At 37.0% G+C, this 19,917-nt stretch overlaps 1 protein-coding gene across 8 annotated transcripts in view; it reads right to left on the bottom strand.

The window, feature by feature from the left end:
* The window catches only part of LOC140654076 (uncharacterized oxidoreductase ZK1290.5-like), a 51,152-nt gene extending 31,238 nt beyond the window's left edge, over nucleotides 1–19,914 (bottom strand). For 7 of the 8 annotated variants that reach the window (XM_072867050.1, XM_072867055.1, XM_072867057.1 and 4 more), the window contains exons 1-2: nucleotides 19,791–19,914; nucleotides 3,646–3,894 (exon numbers count right to left, since the gene is read on the bottom strand). In XM_072867050.1, the coding sequence (XP_072723151.1) occupies nucleotides 3,646–3,894; nucleotides 19,791–19,875 (334 nt within the window). In that variant the 5' untranslated portion in view covers nucleotides 19,876–19,914. Of the gene's footprint in view, nucleotides 1–3,645; nucleotides 3,895–19,129; nucleotides 19,264–19,790 lie in introns of those variants that run through there. The other variant, XM_072867054.1, reaches the window with a different exon arrangement.
* Nucleotides 19,915–19,917: the final 3 nt, after the last annotated feature.

Raw genomic sequence — 19,917 nt, 5'->3', positions numbered from 1 at the left:
TATTTTTCTCTCCTGCCCAATCTTTTTTGTTGTTGTTTTTTATTCTATAGGAACAAGGATCAGTGTGAAGCAACCTCCAAAGTGTTCTGAATTCATACACAAACTGAACTGGGTGTATTATCATAATTTGTGTGATTCATCTATTACACTGAATATGCTGATAGAACATTTGTCCAACTCCAGCTGGGGATTTGCGATAGGTTAAATTTGCCTGAACGTGACAGACTCTGAACAGTCAAAAGGAAAATAAAATTGTTTATGAATTCAGTAACCCACAAATCACATTCAATAAGTTACTTTGGAGTTTTGATCCAAATCCCAAGGAATGTACTCTGCTACTGCCAAACCTGTAAGATTTGCTGCCATTTCATATTGGTTTACTGTGACTGCTAGTTGAGGACCACATTTAGAAAATGCAAGGAGCAGAATATCTGTTACAACCACTGTCCACAGATAATACAAATTTCCAGCTTCTCATAGATATATAATCTACTGATTCAAATAAAATTCCTGGAACACTGCTCTCCTAATACCATTTGCCGAAAAAGTGTTTATCGAAAAGGTTTCAGAACAGTATTTTACATGGAACACTTTTTCTCTTAAAAAGCTGCAGCTGCTTTCAGCAGTTCATCTGTTTCAACAGCTGGCATTCTATATACTGCTAATGCACAGATTTATCAATTCCTGTTAGATTATTTCCCAAGTCTCTAATTCACTCTGCATGGATGGACTGTGGAGCCCATAAGGATCCTCAAGAAAATTAACAGGACCCTTATTGGAACAAAGAGCTTAGCTGCTCATTTAGCTGCCAGGGCTCCTACAGCTTTTTCTTTTTACTGTCTTCTGAATGACTAACTTTCCCTCCAACATAAAGGTCTAACTTCACAGATATATAATTTAGGACCTTTCCATTTTCTATATGAACCATGTATCTTACGGAAATGCTGTGAACCACCACATATTTGGTTAATATCATATAATGAAATCAGGAAATTCTGATTTAGGTACATTTCATGTACCCTTTTTTCACAGAAAAAACTGCCAGCTTTAACACATGATTGTAAATAAAGAATTTACTTTCCTCAATAAGCTTGGACACAAATTGCCCTGTTATTACCAGATCTTTTCTTGTCATGAATTTCATGTCCCCTCCATGGTATAGACTGGCCAGGGGAAAAGGGACATAAAATGCAGACATGAATGAAAACAAACCTAGGATATCTAAGCTTAGTTCTACAAGCTTATAACCATATTTTCAAACCTATCTTCTGCATTCCAGTTACTTTTGTTAGACTTGTGATAACCCTGAGAATTTCCATCAAAAAGCTCTTACCCTAAGCATTCTTGAAACACTTGAAAAGTTCATGTTTCAAGACATTGCCACTTTTTGCTTAAAAATCCTTCCAATAGCACCTTCCAGCTAGGTGCTTTCAGACACGAGGTATAGGACTCCCTAAGTACGATGCTTTCTATGAACACCATGAAACACACCATGTATCGTACCTCCTCTAAGGGTCTACTTCACCAGCATATATAGCACTAAACATAGAACTCAACCTTACCTCTTTCACATGAGTGCAGATCATACTGTGTTTAACAAAAATGGTCTGGGGAGTTGATCCAACAGAGATTAAACTCAAGCAGCCAAAACTGTTACTACATTTGCCATCCCATCCTTCTTGCGGAGGTCACCATCCTCATTGACAGATTAGCGAATTGCATGTGAAGTATTTCCTAAACCATCACAGTTTACAAATTGTCAAGTTAAAGCAAACTGAAGCCAGCATTGATTTAGGTCACTATGTCAGATTAAGTAGTGGTTCAGGAAGAGCTTTATACATTTTTCAGACATCTCCACATCAGTGGAAAAAAGGTAAGGAAGGAGGGAAGACAGGTGGGTATTTAAAAAAAAAAAAGCAGGGGGGGAATCTGGTATGGAAGCAAACTGCACAGGCAGTTGTAATACTCCTTAATTTGTCTTACTAATATGAGCAAAAGAAATCTCAGAGCTGAACATAGCTGACAAACTGAAGTTCTGTTTATGCCAGTCCAAGGATTCACTCACATGGTGACAGTATTCGTGCACTTCTTGCTCTCAGATATTTTTTTCCTTGTTTCATGTATTTCTGCTTAGCAGCAATATGTAAACTGAGTATTTGTGTGAGGACCTGCTTTAATTAGTCTACTACCTGAGAAAATAAAAGCAAATTACAGTACTAAAAGGAATCACTGAAAATGATTTCCTGGAAGTGAGTCAAGGTTTCCTCTCATCGACATTCAGCACCAGTGCCATAGCAAGCAGAAGAAAAAAGAAAGCAAAAACAAAACATAACAAGCAGAAAGCAGAGAGGAGGAAACGTTATTTAACTTAGAGGAGAAAGTCAGGGCTTGAAACTTTGTTTATGAATGTCTCCTTGCAGTGACCTGTATTTGCAAGGGACAGACGAAAAGAGATTTTAATTCATTTTGCATTATTCTGTACCTGTGCAGGAAGTTAAGGGATACATTTCCATAGGGAATGGAGCCAAAGATGTGCATGCAAATATCTCAGTCTTTAACAGATACAGTTTTTTTCCCCTTCATCTTGCAATGTACTCAAGCAAAAAAGCCAGTGAATACAAAAAGAGCCAGCTGCCATTAATATATGCCATTAATTCTGCAAAATCTGCACTTCACAAAAGCTGTTCACTTCCTCATTAAAGTTTATTTACTGGTAACAAGGACAGAGTGAGGAAAGAAAAGCAAAATGAGGGTTTTCAGGACACTGACAGATAATGTCTGATGGTTAGGTCAATTATTTCTTGTCAGCATAAACACTATCTCTACCAGTGTCATTATTTTAGATTATTACTTTAAATTCATCTTCCTCTACCTCCACTTTCTTTTCATTGCTCCAGCTAGGGAAGAAGCAGCAAAAGCATTTTTTAAAAAATATCATGTTTATCAGGTACCTCCTCTCCTATGACCTGTTGCAAAGAATTGGCATCATTATTGCAGCTCTCTGCCTGTCTAACAAGGGAGTAACATATCACCTCTTTGACTACAAGAAGTTTATGATCAGGGTAAGTCTGAAAGTGCCTAAGTATAATACAGTGTTAGTTAGATTTAGTCTTCTAAAGACTTGTAGATACTTCTAACATTTTCCCCAAAGTATATTGCATCAGACAGACCAAACCAAAGGGCAGCTATTCAGAATTTTAAAAAGTGAATAGACCTACAAGATAAGTTTTAGAAAGGACTCCCATTCCTTTAGATTCAACAGACCACACAAGAAATTAGGCATTTTTGTCACCCTGTTACCAATAAATTATTGTAAAGTTTATGAATCCTTGTTTCATAGGTTTCGGGTGTTTTTAGCAAAACATATAAAACTCATGTAGTGGATTCTCAAATCAACTTAACAATGAAACATACCTTGATCTGTTTTAAAACATTTGCAACAAGGAAAAACTCTGTGCTCTCAATTATATGCATGTAAACTTCTTGGAGAATAAACAGAACAAGAAATCTGCAAATGTGTAAATAAAGGCAGAATTTGGTTTCTGTGATTTATCTGTACTACCTCATTTTTTTCAGGAATTCATTCATCTTTGCAAATACCCACATGGAAGGCGCAATAAGTGAGATATATGTAAAGATTCGTACCAAGATATTCAACACCAAGTCTTTTACATGACTCCAAGCAGGCTTTTTTTGTGTTTTCATAGCCATAATCACTATGCCACAGTTTGGTAGTTATCCAGAGGTCCTCCCGCTTCACACCACTCTCTTTGATGGCTTTTTGGAGGAGAGATTCACAGCCATATCTTTTTGCTGTGTCAATATGACGAATGCCACATTTTTGTAATGCATGGACCACAGCATCATGGGAATAGCCACCTTGATGGGAAGTACCTAAACAAACAAAATCAGAAGTGAATTGTCAGCAGTGAATTCTGAGGGACATATTTTATCATTCTTTTTAATTTTTGTTTTCATTTTTATATATATTGTCACAGAACCTTCTTATTGAATTTTCATTTCCTAATAGTAAAGAAATGGGAACTGACAGATGTCTAGGCTGGGAAAATACGTAAAGTGCTAGAATGTTGACACTGATCAGAAATAACTCCACCGAAATCAAATATCAACAGCATTTAACTGTAAAGAAGTGATTTCAGTAGTCAGGCTGAAAACCATCAAAGAAAAAACACATACTTTATGGAAAGTTAGTATATGGCACTTAATTTTCATATAGGAGCACAACATCTACAGATGAAAACATTAACAATAAGAAATAAAATATAACTTAAAAAGCAATTTGCTTTGCAGAAAGCATATCCTGAAACCTTTACTCTGTTGAACTCCTGGTAGCTTCAAGTTATGACTGCATTGTACAACCTCAGAGCAGGCCATACCACAGGTGCAATTCACATAATGTCAAGCTCAGCAGTAACCAAAACAATGGAATCCTACACAAGAGTTACAGAATGGGCATACAGGGAGTTTCAGTAACAAAGTACTGAACTCTCATTGTGTAGGTATTCACTGGATGTGTATTTTGCATGTCAAGGGGACGGAAGGAGGAGGAGACTAAGCAGGAAAAGCAACCAGCAGGAGGACTGTCAGATAAAGAAATGGTTGAGAGCAAGGAGGATGATGTTTCTACTTACCCTTTCCTGTTAGTTGCTTTTCCTGCCATGAGCCCCTCACCCATTCACCCTCACTCACACACTTCCCACAAAGAGTATTTTCTACAGTTTGTTGGAGGAAATGCTCAGTCAGTTCCAGTCAGCTACCAAAGCCACCTTCCAATTAGTACTTAAAGGCCCTAGTGCTATAAACAATAGTCGGCATGCAAATGGCTATGTCACTAACTTCAGAAGGGCCCTGTGCAGTCGTGACAGTTGACAGCAACAGGGTCTTCAGCCACTCCTGAATCTAAATAAAGGGCTCCAGGTCAAATAATATAAAGTGAAATTTGTATCTGCTGTTAATTTTCTCTTTCTCTCCAAACGTAGTATTTATTTGTACATCAAACACTATCTGCATGTTATGAAATGAACAAATGTATACGGCCACCCAGACTGTTAGAAAAAGGAAACAAATGAAAACACGCACAGTTACATTAGACTCATCCTTAGAGCCTCCCATACCTGAACTGGAGAGAGAACACCCACGGGAGTCTGCATGACTCTCACACACATCATAACAATGCATGCAAGAACGAGAACGTACAAAAAGTCCTACTTGCCTGTAAGGCAAGCCAGGTTCTCCTAAATGCTTATCATTTTTGTTCGTTCCCAATCTTAGAAGGAAAGCCAATGATACCTCTAATCTTGCTCAACACTTCAAGTCATTTAAAATAAAATATAATATGGTCTGATATCACGGACGTACATCTGAGGATCATGACATTCTGCTGATCACAATGGGACAATCCCCACTTTATGTTCACGACCTACAAAATGTGGAGTATTGAATTCTTGATTTACCTTCATGGATTTTAGAGTGATGAAATTATAATACTATATTCCTACAATTTGGACATGTGTATCGTAAGTATTTTACCTTCCAAATGTAAACAAAGTTTTAATGTTTTAAAAGAAAAAACTTTAAAACTTTTTTCTCCATAGGCACTGATTATGATTAATAACTGGCTTAATTTCGAGTCATCTAGAAATAATGTCCCTATAACTTGTTTACATCAGTCAAGCTAGATCAACTTACATTTTCAAATCAAAATCTTCATGAATGCTTTAAGAATTTTATATGAATGCAAGGTCACTACATTGCAACTATGGGCAAAGAACATATATGCAATTATTACATTATTCAGATCCCAAAGGAATTTTATTAAAGAATTATATAACTAGCATAGAAAAATTACTACACTTTTTCATAACAATCCCTTCACTTTTAATAAGCTGGTATTGGTGCCAAACAAATGAGGTTGTAACTATTGTGTCTGTTTCTGGCTGAATGGACACTTCTAAGCACAGAATGAATGGAGTTCATTTAGAGGTCTTGCAAATGGACTCGGACTCTTTTCATGCATAACGGATTTCAGTAAGAACATTTAGGACAAACAACTTTTTTTAAGTTTAACCCTTTAAAGTGAAAGGGAGAGAGTGGGAAAGAAGGAAAATTCAGAATAATTTTGTTATTGTTCCCCATTCAGTGATGGCATGCATACTTGTTTTATGGGAAATAAAGAGACGAAAATCAGTCTGGAGGAAATTATCTCAATTTCTATGCCTAAAAATGAATTAGAACAGTCCTGATGCACTAAATAATAATTAAAAGAAAAGCTTAATTATTTAATATTACCACTTTGCAAGACAACTTAATAATGAACAACAGGTTTCTAAGTTAATTATGCTACTAACATAACAGCTTCTAGACTTTAGAAATCAGTTTTCTTGTGTTTACTCATGTGATTAAATGTTACAATTCATAGATGTAGAAGGGTGACAAAAGAAGGTGAAGTGACTTAAATTTCTATTTTTTTTTTTAACAGTTTAAATCCAGATTTAACATTATTTGAACACATTAACATTCTTACATGTTTGGGATTACCTTTTGTTCACAGAGATGTAATTCACCCTGTACATGTATATTTAAAGACAAAATCCAATCTCACATTTAAGACTAATATGAACTCGGACCCATTCCATCCTCTTACTATTTCTAAAAATACTGAATTAATATATTTTTATTCTAGAATTCTCTGATAAAAACATAGGAATTCTTTTTAATAAATGAAGTCAAATATACATAAGTCTGGAAAAAAAATCCCTGTTTTTTAGCTAGTATTTTAACTTGTTTTCCTAGGGGAATAGCACTGTTCCCTCACTGACTGAACTACCCCAAATTTGACAGATGAAGATGTCTGAGATCATTACATTCCTACAGATTCTGTGAAAATTGGTGGTTGGGAGGGACAAGGATACTGCAGTGGAAATATGGGTAGGTCGAAGGACACAAATCCATTCAAAACTAGGCTTAATTAGTTATGTTGTTGTTTTCGTCATGATGACTCATCACTTTCTTGATATGCTGAAGAACACAGCTGTCAAAACTGGGATGAGAAACATGCTCTGGCAATCCATAAAAAGTTTCAAAAATTATTAGGAAGGTAGAATCCTGTTCACAATGCTGTTGCTACGGGGGGGGGGGGGTACCACACCACAACCCCAAACAAAAAACCCCAAACCAGCAAATCCCCCCCCCCCCCCGCCAAAGACAACATCAATAACACTCCCTCAATCCCCACCCCCACCCCAAACCCCACAACAAAATGTAAAACAACTAACAAACCAAAATGCCAACCCCCCCCCCTCCCAGTTTTATGCACCATCTCAGCTGACTCTCGGCCTCATTAAACTTTCTGTTCTCCTTCACGGAAGCTGTAGAACTACAGAAATCCAAAGCACTAACAGCTTTTCAAAAGAGAATCAGGACCTACTTTCTCTCCCTGCTTTCTCCCTCCCTTCGTGGAGGAGTGTGTCTTCAAGTATTATTTATCTGAATATACAAAACTGTTCTGTGATATGAATAACTTTGGCTACTTGAAATCAATGGAATAACTTACATTATAAGAGTTCCTGTTAGTGAAGCCGCAGCCAGGATATTTAAAGATCATATCACAGATTAATTATCTTATGACATCAGTACTCAGTACTAAATTAAAACAGTTGACAAACAAAACACCTACAAAAATGCCCATTCCTTTGATGATTTTTTTATCTCCAGGTAATCACTTGAGAAAAGAACTCTGAAAAGCAAAATCTCAAACATCCTTTTATCAATGTTTACATACTCATTGTGTATATATATGGTATTGTACACCATAATAGGCTTGAAATACCTTATCCTATTACTTTTATTTCTATTATTTCAACATTATGGCCAGATAATGCATCTTATGAATACATTGAAGTTTTTGGTGTCAATACAGTTTGATTCCACTAATTATCTTATGAGCAAATTCGATTAAACATAAAACGTTGCCTACACATACAGCAAATAAGCATATAACACATTTCAAGGTTTATTGCTAATGCATTCACAAAACCACATGCCTCTTCTATGGAATGGCTCAAGGATAAATAATCCTTACTTACTGTCCTTGCTTACTGTCTTACCTCCTCCTCCTCCTTCACCATTCATATGATCCTCTGACAAGCTGATTTGGATTGTTAAATGGACAAAAAAGTGTATCGTTTTACAATTATTCATGAACCTGAATTACTCCCCAGAGGGGAAAAAGCCACTAAATTTTGGGCAAGGGATGTGGCAAGAAAAGTCCCCCCTTTAGCAGCAACGGTTAAATAATTTGATATATTTGGTGTTTTTATTAAAATTAAAAGAAAAAGAAAAGTCACAGCTGTGTTCAAACCAACAACCAAATGATCAGAAAGACCTTCTCCAACTTGTCTCCTGGAGTCTTTCTTTCCATTATGTTCCCCAACACTGTCCCTAGAGCTGCTCTTAGACAACCAGATAATGTCACACTAACTTTCTATAACCACAGCACTAGAACACAAGTGTTCTTACTGCTGTATTTTGGCATAGTTTTTACTTAACAGGGTCAGTTACTCTGAAAATCATATTTAGCATCACATGACAAAGTATTCATGCCATCCTCTCTTCTTTTGTAGAGTGTAGGGCTTTCCTCTGCAGCATGCAAAAACAAAGTCAAGGTTGTTATGAAGCTATTATATTCTACAACTTTCATAAGGCGACTACAGAGTACTTCCAGTTATGGGATCCAAATTTAGTCAATCAGTTTTACAAAATAACTTGCACATTTTACTCAGAGTCTAGATGCCACTAAGAGTGGCATCTAATATATATATAATGGAGCAGCTGCCCTTGCAGGAATGGAACCTATAGAGATTATGGGTTTCTAGAAGAACTGGTAGGACAATGTCAATGATAACTGAAAGGCAGTGAGCAGACTTGTATTATATAACCAATGCTTTGGTCAGAACTAAAGCAGCACACAGGTTTATCAAACTCAGTCATTTAAGGCCATCAAAGCTGTATAAAAGTTACAGAACCAACTGCATTTTGTGAGGCTACAACACAAAAATGTCAGTGCAGTGCTGTAACTCCAATAAACAGGTGCCAATAGAAGTTGTTGTGTACAAACATGGTGCAACATGAGCTACAGTAGTTGAAGTATGGGCATGAATTTGCTTCTGCAAACCTCAAACGACAGTGAGGATAACCCTGCCAGCACTGGAGTAAGGCAAGTACTTCCATACTGTAACAACATACTGGTATAAGAAGATTCACCAGAGAATTCCTGATAGAGGTCTTTGTTGCATTTACACACATTTTATGGCATTACAGCTGTACTGTATGGATGTGGTGTTTTCACATTTCTAAATAATATCACCAAGCTAATGAAACATTGTTAATAGAACTGGCCTATGTAAAGTCTAGAAATTACACCACAAAGTTTCTCTTGCCTCTGTAAAAGCTATCTGGATTATGGATATTACTTTTTTTTTAATGTAAGTTTTACTTTGGTAATATTTCTCTTTTTTTTAATTGCTGAATATGATCCATTGCTTAGTGCAAAGGGGTCACTCTGGGACTGTTTCTCTCCTGTGTGACTTGGTTAGAATAAGCTAATGGAATTCAATAACATGAGGAAGAAAAGGCGGCAAGCGTGATTTTCAACTCTGCAATTCTACTCAGGCAACTCTACACAGGCACCAAGGAACAGAATGGAGGAATATGGCCTTGCCACAATGCAAAAGGGTAGGAGAGCACCATTACATGTTTATTATGTATCCAGGGAAAGGGAAGCCAGAATTGCTAGTTTTCTCTCTTCCCGAGAGGAAGGAAGAAATGGCAATGAGCCACTGTTGACAGAAGCACTCTATTCCCTCCATCCCAAAGAGGCTCTGACTGTAAAAGATATTCAGATCATCTACTGTAAAATGAGCATACATTTCTGATCACTGACCTGCCATTTATCTAGTCAGAACTTTAGAAAAGGAGGTATAAAAGCAACTTCTCAGAATGTGTCTCACCACAAACCCAGAAAGTCTGCAAGTAGCATTTATCATCAGTGGGATGCTATGGCTGTGATATGGCACCAATTCACTAATGTATTTCTGGCAGCAAAAATACACTATCACTCAAAAAATGAAAATATTTTTTCTGTAGCAGTAAAGAGCTTTCCACTGGAAAGTGCCAGCTATTTAAATTATTCAGCTGTTGTATACAAATATTTTTATCATGCAGAACTTCTCAAATTTATAGGGAAGGACAACTCTGGAAAGTGATCTATACATTTGAAAGGCAATTATGAATGTGTAATCCATGTAGAAATTTCATAAGCAGAGCAGCAGCACACATTTATTTAAATGCCTTTACAGACACACTGCCAAATCTTGAAGCCTTTTCTTTTGCTCCACACTTTCCCACCACTGTGAGAACTATTTCTCATTAACAACCAAATTGGTTTCAGATGCTCTGCTATAAGATGTTACCTTAGAAACCATTTGGTAAAAGACTGTGGCTTCCTTCCATAGAAATCTCAAGCAGTGAAAAGGCAGATTTTCTGGCATAAATCAAATCCAATTTCTAGGGTTCACTAAACCTTTTCTCCTCAGAATAATGTTTTGTGACTAGATCTTAGCAGTTAATAGTGCACGAAGAATTGCTGGTGTGAACCAGTTTTAAATGATTTTCATTCTATTGCCTTTGTTAACTGAATTGAAATTACTTCCAGTTCTCATCATACCTTGATAGAACTTTTAACTTCATAACTAATAAGGATATGTACTATATAGAGTGAATAAATACACTGAATAAAAATATTAATGTTATTTTCCTCCCCTTTAATACATCTCCTTAAACTACTCTATCTGATAAAGATTACATTAATTGATTAACAAGATTAAACATTTGGAAATACTTCATAATAAATGAGACAGACCTGTGACAATTTTTTCCTCCTCCAAGCAACTTCCACAAAAAAGAACGATCAAAAGGAAAAAAAAAAAGCCCATACTCTGTACTTAAGTAGGACATTATCATAATCATTCCTGCTGTGAAAGTTTGACTTAAAAGTTACATAAATAATTTACAATTAAGCATAATCAACATACAATTAAGTAGAGGGATAGCAATTTTAAAATGTGCAGATGACTATGAGACCAATAATTCAAAAACACTTAGAATATTGTAAAGATAATATTATAGAAAAAATTATAAAGAGAACTGCAATTTATAGTGACTTGTAGCTTACAAGATGAAAATATGTGTACAATAACTCATCATTGTAAGATCCTAATGCAAGATGATGACTAATTTTTGACATAACAGCACCCTTCATACCTACCAGACTACTTGCAGAATAAGTGCAATTGTGAATCATTACAAGATCCTACTCCTGCAATATCATGTGACACTGCAAGGTCTGAGACTTGCAGTGTCCCACTGCTAAATAATTGCATTCATGAGTTCGAAGGACAGTGGCAACCCAGCTATCCGTAGTGCAAACTAAAAGTGAACAATAAAGAATGTTTCTGATCAAATGGGTTTTTTTTTCCCCCCCACATCATCTAAGAATTAAAAATGTATTTTCTCAAGGTTTCCAAGACAAACAACATTTCTTGTAGCCCCTCCTCTCACATTGCACATTCAACCTTAGAATAGTATGTATTAGAATGCAAAGCACTTCCATTCAGGCGTTAAGCCTGGGGAACAGAGCTTACAGTTATGAAACTGATGTAAAGCCACAAAGATGGCTTTCCCCTTTCTGTCCCCTCTTCCCTCGTAATGAGGATTTTGTATCACTCTCTGTGCTGGAGGTACTTGGCATAAACATTAGAAGAACTGAAGAAAGTTTAGGAATCAGCACCTTCCTCTTCCCCATTTGGAGGCATGAGGAACTACTGCAGTTTAGGTTACAGCAGCATGTGACATCACTATTCAATGCTGCCAAAACTATGCTAGGGAGGGCTGGCAAAGAAAAAAGGTATGATGACTAAAATCTGCTACATGAAGGTTGAAAGATAAAAGTCAGCTTTCTTTTTTTCCCCTGCAAAGTTTGGTATCATTTTTCTACATTACAGGATCATGGTGAAAGACAAAAGTTAAATACACCAGAGCTTGCTGCTCTGTTAATTTCAAACTGGTGACAAATAATTTGTTTATCTAGTGGGCAATTAAGTTTCCAACACTTAAAAGTATTAATGGCAACAGCAAATTTAAAAGCATACACATAAAGTGCCTCTGCTTATACTGATAAAGGCTTTAATTATTAAACAGTGACAGAAACCTAAATTTGTTTTTTATTACTTAGACGTAGTGATGGACATTTAAAATTCAATATCACATCAGCAACAGTGTGATTACCAAAAAGAATCCAGCATGAGAAAGGAAGCTACCTTTCTGCTATTAAATCACAGTTCATATGTCAAAATATAAATAAGGTAAAATCCTCAGCAAAAGTTTAAAAAGCTGACCTCATAGATTTGTAGGTGTACAAACAGAACAGGGACAAAGAAGCAATTTCCCCCAGAAAAAGAAATTATTTCTGTACTGTGTAAACTCTGATATAAGCAAAAATTGGCCCAGCATTTTGCCCCAGATGCATTTACTAGTACCCTTTAAAACATTTGTATAGCATTCAGTCTTTTTTAAAGAATAAAACACCACCAGACTGGAAACAGGTGAAGTGAGAAGAAAGCAAGGAAGGTAGGAGCTCAGCAGGTTTAGTCAGGTTAGGAGAGGATACTGCTTCGTTCCACTGTCTACAAATACACAGCTGCCTAGAATATGGCCACATTTTGTACATGAGAGAAGTGAAATATCTGGAGGCCCTCAAAGCTCAAGTACAACTTCTCAAGGTCAGATCTACTGAAACGGTGGATGAATTGAGACAGAAAGATTTATAGATGTGGCATTTTGTTCATCACAAGAGGCTGTTAAGGAAACTTGGTAACCATGGGTGAGAAGCAAAGTCCTGACAGAGTTAAAAAAAAAAAGAAAAAAAAAAGGGTGAGACATAAAACAAAGGGAAGAAATAAACAGCCAATTCTTATTACAGGATAAGATTAATAGGGGGGAGTGCCATAGGTCTTGGTATCAGGACCGCTGTTCCATAAATTTCCTTAAGAACTGAAGCCATGAAGAAACAAGAGCCATGAATAAAAAAAAAGGCAGTAACAGTGGAGAATGACAAAAAGCGAAGGCTTGATTCTGCTGCCATTGAACTGAAAAGCAAAATCTCATTTGATTCCAATCCCAACAGGACTGTGTCTTTTTTGACCACAGCTAAGTTTAAGAATGAATACGAGCAACTCTAGGATTAATAATTAAGGAGTAGGTAACTGGATTAGTAATACATAATGGAAGGAAATGTTAAAATATTTCCACTCAGCATTAAGATTCAAGTTATATGCAGCATTTTGACGAAAAAACCCCCAACATAACCTGATGTAATGAAAGTGGAGTAATCTGATTCCATGTTTTTCTCCAGAAAAATCCCACTTGTTGTGAAAAGAACTGGGAACAATATAAGAACTCTTGTACGGTTGCAATGCAAATGATGCATTGTCTTAAACAATGCAATCAGCGAAGTCAGTAAAAACTTACTTTTACAATTTATTTACTTAGATAAAGCTACAGCTGAATATCAGAAATCTTATCTATGGAACACCCTGAAACAAGGACACGAGAGATTTTAATGGTTTCCCTTGAGTATGGAGGGATTATATGTGTGTGTCTGTGTGTATTATTTTACCATGTTAGTAGTGCAACATACTGACAAATGCAGTAAAAATGCAACTTAAGCAAGTTAGTAGTGCTATAAGTTAATTGACATCATATTATTTATTGGGATTGGTTTTTATTCCTACCAGGTTTTGTCTATTTGACTAGCAGCTGTTCAGAGCAATACCTGTCTGCTTTCCCAGTTACAGTGCCTAGCATAATGGCACTGTCCATTCTTGAATGATCTTCCGTAAAGAACATCATTACTAATAATAAAATACTCACTGAGTGTGACACGGGTAAGGCACGAGTATAAAGACTTGATTATTTTGTTTAGTAATTGCCTGTCCTGAAGCCCCTTCCCAAACAAGCGTGCAATTAATTTTATCCTTTAATAGGAGGGGATCATTAGAGAACTTTTTATCTCATCAAGTTGTTATTAATTCTAGCTACCCTAAGGATTACATAGAAAGCAACTTTACAAGAAAACTTTCTATGAATTTTTGGTACCACCAGCACATCTTGTCAGGAAATCACATGCTATTTGATCACCCCCCCGAATTTAATTACTGTCCCTAAAAAAACCCCAAACAAACAAACAAAAAAACCACAAAACCCCCTTTTCTAATGGGACTATAACTACCATATCAAAGGGATGAAGACAGTTTCACTAGAGAGAGCCAGAACAAGCCTTAAGAGATGTCTATAATTGGTGTTTTGGGGACCTTTTGTAATAAGGCTTTTTTTTTTTTTTTAATAGAATAAAGCATTCAGTGAAATGTATTGGTAAAATTCACGAACAAATCAAATGCTTTTTATCACTAAGAGACTTTAACAAGTTTCGCTCGTACCACAAAGCCTTCCAACAAAGAGCAATGCCATGCTGAATTTAACCATTCAGCACATGACCTTGAAAGAGCTTCCTAATATTTCAGTTACAGGAAGAAAAGCCCTTGTGCTACCAAATTATATCCAAATGCTTTCAAGGGTAGCATTTTTACCCCTCAGACTTATTAAAAAAAAAAAAAAGTGTCAGCTTTCTAAGCAGGGGCTTCCTACTGAACAGAAGTAAGCATGAACAGTACAAACTGCATTTTTCTTCCAAAGCCTGAAGAGGATGATATTGTGTGCATCACTTTGACATGTGATCCATTTTTGAGGACACTGCTTTAGATAAGCACTAAGTATCCTGTAGTTAAATTAATACAATGTAAGAATATGTAATTCTCTACTATAGTACAAAGACTCACGAAGTATGTGATTCTCGGATACATGTAGCTCCTATGAAAAAGTGTAACTACACCAACTTCAAAACAGTGTCATTTTGTATCAGTTATTTGTCCTGTATTTCTAAAACACTAATAAAATAAGTCTTGCAAATATGGGAAGAAATTATAGCTATCTTATTAGCAAGATAGTAAATACATCCATCTTCTACAGCAATCTAAAGCCATTATGAGGTAAGGTACTCTCTGGGGCATAGCTTTACACTTGTATCAAGTATTGGGGCCAAAATGTCCATTCATTTCAGACTTAAGCCTGCTCTAGTTGAAAGCAGCCTTTGTAATGAAAATTATCATTGACCGTAAACATGCCTGACCCTCTGCATACGAATAATATTGGCCAACACAATTGTTAGAATCAAACCATAAGGAATAAAAAGTTATCAACAGTTTTTATAATCATACAATAAACAAGATGTAGGTTATTTTTATTTGTTAATTAAAACTTTAGCTATACAGCATGTTTCTAACACAAAGGTGGGCTGCCTTATAATAATCAGTAGGTGTCTCAGGAAAGTGAGCTTATTTTACCATTGCTAGTAGACTTGTCTTTCTGCTGGACACAAGACAGCTACAATACAGTATGAATATGCATGTAAGTAAATACAGAATTTTGGATGTACAGAATTTGGCATGTTATTCCAAGTAACCTTTCAGACTGATCATAAATTTTGCAGACAACATAGCCTTCTCTGGTCTCCAAATCCATGCTTCTCGCTAGAGATTTTAATGGAAATGGATCCTCCTCACCAAGAACAGTTCGTGTAAGTGAGCGCAGAGCATCAGAAAGAGAATGGTAACCTAATGAAAGACCACTTAACTTCCTCCCTTCCCATCTCCCCTTTTGCATCAAACCTCAACCAACTTGTTCAACTTCTCCTATACAAATTTGGAAGCCAAAGCAGCTGTGATATAGAAACACATTAAAAAAAAAAACCAGTTAAAAAACCACCACCACAACACCTTTTGACAACTGAAGCTTGAACAGAAAGATCAGATATTTTTGACAGAATGCTATCCTAGGCTGCTGTTGTGCTCTCTCTCCAGTAACACATTCTGGCTGAGAAACATGTTACGCCTCCTACTCCACCTCTCAGCTGCTACGAAAGGGGTTTCATCACTTGGAAATAACTTGCATATCTATCTCATCTGCCTTCCAGTTGACATGACTGGATAGTTGCAACCATCTTAACACAGCATATTTATCTCTCTGAAGCTTTTAGGAAGATTAGCTAGCAACAGAGGCAACATACATATCTGTGCTCTCAAAGATGACTTTTCATAGATAACAATTATGTCTGTGTGTTTAGAAGGATAAGAAATAACAAAGAAACAACCAAATCTTAAATTCTGCAGAAAATGGCCTTGCAGAAAACACGTCCTCATTGAAGAAAGTTCTCCTCTACTTTATAGCTAAGCAAATTTTTTGCGCTGCAAACAGTAGTTAATGCAGTAAGGGTGTAACAAAAATAAGCCATTAATTTGCAAAAGAGTAGTTAAGTGGGAACACCTACCATAAATAAAGATCCCATTGTGTTAGGCTGCATATCATGGTATTTATAGCTTGACCACAAATGCAAGTGTGGTGAGTCTTGAGCTTCCCCACCACACAGGCTTCTTTTCTTAAATCCGCAATGTTTTGTGCCATACATCAAGGATTTCTTAAAATTATCTGACTGGTTCCTATCTATTACAAGATCCTGAAAAAAGCTGCAGAATGCATAAGCAATATGTCAAGTGTTACTCTAGCAAGACAAGAATAGGTGAGTGAAGTCAAAGAACCAAATCCTTCTGTTCATGACACCACTGTAAGTCAAGAGAAGCTCCTTGAAAGCCATACCTGACAGAAGTTACTGTGCCAGAAAATTTCAAATTAATTCTCTTCATCTTCTATGTTGCTATCCATTTACTGTGGTTTGAGTTCAGGCTTGACAATCAACTACTCAGTACTTACTAATATAACAAAAGGACAGCAAGCAGCATGCTATTTGGTAGAGAGTACAAAGGAGTTTTTCTGCCTGTTTACTTTCTAGTCAGCTTATTCTTCCAATCACCTAAGAAATGTATTGAAATCTCCAATAAAAAAAAAAAGGTGGTTCTGCAGATGGTCTGAAATACAGTTCAGCATATACTGAAACAATGGACATAAGACAATTGAGTCCATTCTCTAAAAAAGACTGTTTACATTTTTTTAATTTTTGTAAAAAATCTCCAAGCGAACTAAATTGGCAAAAAGTGTTACAGGTTAAAACAAACAAACACCCCCCCGACCCCCCTACCCCAAAAAAACAGCGAAGGGAAAAAAAAATATTAATTATGAACAACATAGGCCCTTTTGCTCATTACATAGGGACTGTGTAAGGGACAGCTGCATCAAATTTTCTTAACATTAATAGATACTAAAACAACAAATTCATACATTGGGCATACACATACCACATTTTTAGGAACATGTGTATGCACATAAATATATGGTAAAAGCAGTTATCAACATTTTGTAGACTTTTAAATTCTTTTTTTTTTTTTTTAATCTTTTGGCTGATGATGCTGAGTTGCTAAGACTTTTTAACTAATAGTGCAGCTCAAATGACTTTGGGTACTCGGAAACAAGCATTACAAGCTCTATCTATTCACTTAGTGTTTCTGGATGAAAAACCAGCCCTATTAAAATCAAAGGCCACCTCCTATTGACTTAAGTGGCTTAATACGCTCTAAAACCCACAGCGCCAATTTTGCCCTCCTTTATACTAATGAAAATCCTAAATAATTGCTCTGAAGTTGGTACACACTCATAGGATAAAGATGAAAAGAGGAAGAAGGTAAATTTATTTTATAGCTTAGTTTGATACCTTTGTCACCGATTAACTCCAGTGCCACAGACAAACAACATAAGTGCCTTTGATTTGTATGTTTATGTAAAATAATGGAAGATCTGAGATATTGAATCGATTCACAATAAAATTGCATCATGACAGACTGATTGGGAAGGGTATTCAAGTTTTAGAATACGTTATGAATGACAGAGGCTTCTGGAAAGACTGTTAAGAAGAGACATAAAGAGATGATCAAATACTGTGCCAAAAGAATCGGAGGCTTTAATCATGAGACAAATTAACTCTTTACTTTTACAAGAAATAAAAACTATTAAATGTCAACTATATACAAAGACAACTGTTTAGAAAACCCCAGAAAAATGTGGTCAAGCCTGCAACAGTCATCGGTATGTGTATGGTATGTATTTGCCTCTTTGTGGCACACCTTCCAGGCACTCTTTGCTATATCTCCTGTTTTGGGAAAGTTAATGGTCTCTATCTGTTATTCGTACAGCATGGACAGTGCTCTAACACCACAGAATTACTGGCATTAACCCTCCTCTACTCACATGGTCCTGTACTGCCTTGGAAGAACAGCCTTTAATCATTTAATAGTTTGGCTCTTTTGAACCATTAGCAAACCCACCAACTTGATGGATTTGGATTTCAGAATAGTATAAACCTGATATTCCTATGTACAACTAAAAGGAGTATTCTGCTGCAAGCCAAGCTTGGGTTTATACCATCTACAGTTCAATAAAAAAGAAAATCCTTTTCCCCTTTTCTGAAACAGCTGAGGGAAAATAAATTCTTCACTTGCCTTGGGGGGCGGGGGGGGGAAGAGAAAAAAAAATCCTTCTTTCAAATTTCACATACAATTTCATGCCTGAGTTCTCACTGCAGGAGTGTGTTCTGATGAGCCTGTAGTCTTGTTTTGCTAGGACTGAATGCAATAGCTTTCCTGAACTACCACTAGCATTAACTCAGGCAACTAACATGGTCTTATAAGGACCTGTAATTTTTTCCCCATATGCACATTTTAGAAAACAAATTCTTTAAGAGTTTAACCAATTCTATTGCAGAACTTCTCACTGCACGATTGATAATAAAATTAAATGTAAATAATAAAAAAGTTAATTTCCCTTTGCATTTTCATATTTTGAGGCAGATTTTTTTTCTCCTAAAAATATATTAAAAATGTCATACAGATTTGTATGAGCAACAGCTGAAAACATGTGTTCGTTAAAGTTCAATATAGTGTCACCAAACCTTGGTTTTCAAAGAAAAAAACAAAGTAAGTAAGTCACACACCAGATTCTGATGCACTGCCAGTGTTAAACAGCATTTGGATTCTTTCAATACACACATAGGCCATGCGTTCCTGCAACCACAAGGCTCAAAGTTCACACAGGCCTTCTGACTCTAACGTGAAGCTGAGATTCCTACACAGGCTTTCAACTGCAACAGGTGCTGCTGACAAAAAAAAACTTCCAGTAAGATGAATTCAGGCTTGAAAGTCTGCTTGAAAGAAAAGTCTGCTCCCAAGCCCCATAAAAAAAAAACAGAACACCAAACCACCGAATAATACCCTGGGGGAAGTGGGAGGAGAGACTTGTACTCCCAAGCAGAAAAGCACCTGTTCTCCAGCTTGCCTTGCTGCAGGGCAGCAGGAGGAACCCCAGAAGGTCCCGTTTAACAGGACCACGGAGATTCACCCAATAATAAATAAGGCTTTGGAGGAGCGCAAGGACTTCCTAGCTCAGCGCAGGCAGTCTCGTAGGAGGCTCAAGCCCAGCCTTCCCTGAGGCGAGCCCGGGTGTGGGCCAACAGTAGAGCCAAACCCCGACGAGCCGGCCTGGCCTGGCCTGGCAGCGAGCCCCCGCCATCTCACAACGTCTCTCAGAGGGAGGCGTCTCCGGCGCGAGTTTCGGCCAGGCCCGCTGCCGGCTCCACTGCGAGGCGCGGCACTTACCGAGCCCCAGCACCGGGATGCTCCGGCCGTTAGCAAGCGGCAGCGCGGGACAGCCGCGCGCCCCTCCCCCCCCTGCTGCGGCCATACTTAACGGCTGCGGCCCGCGCGCTCCCCGCCGCGGGAGACT

The sequence above is a fragment of the Ciconia boyciana genome, chromosome 7, assembly GCF_034638445.1.
Source record: "Ciconia boyciana chromosome 7, ASM3463844v1, whole genome shotgun sequence".
Taxonomy (NCBI): domain Eukaryota; kingdom Metazoa; phylum Chordata; class Aves; order Ciconiiformes; family Ciconiidae; genus Ciconia; species Ciconia boyciana.
Note: the sequence above shows the minus strand (reverse complement) of the source record. Positions and strands in the feature narration are given on the sequence as shown.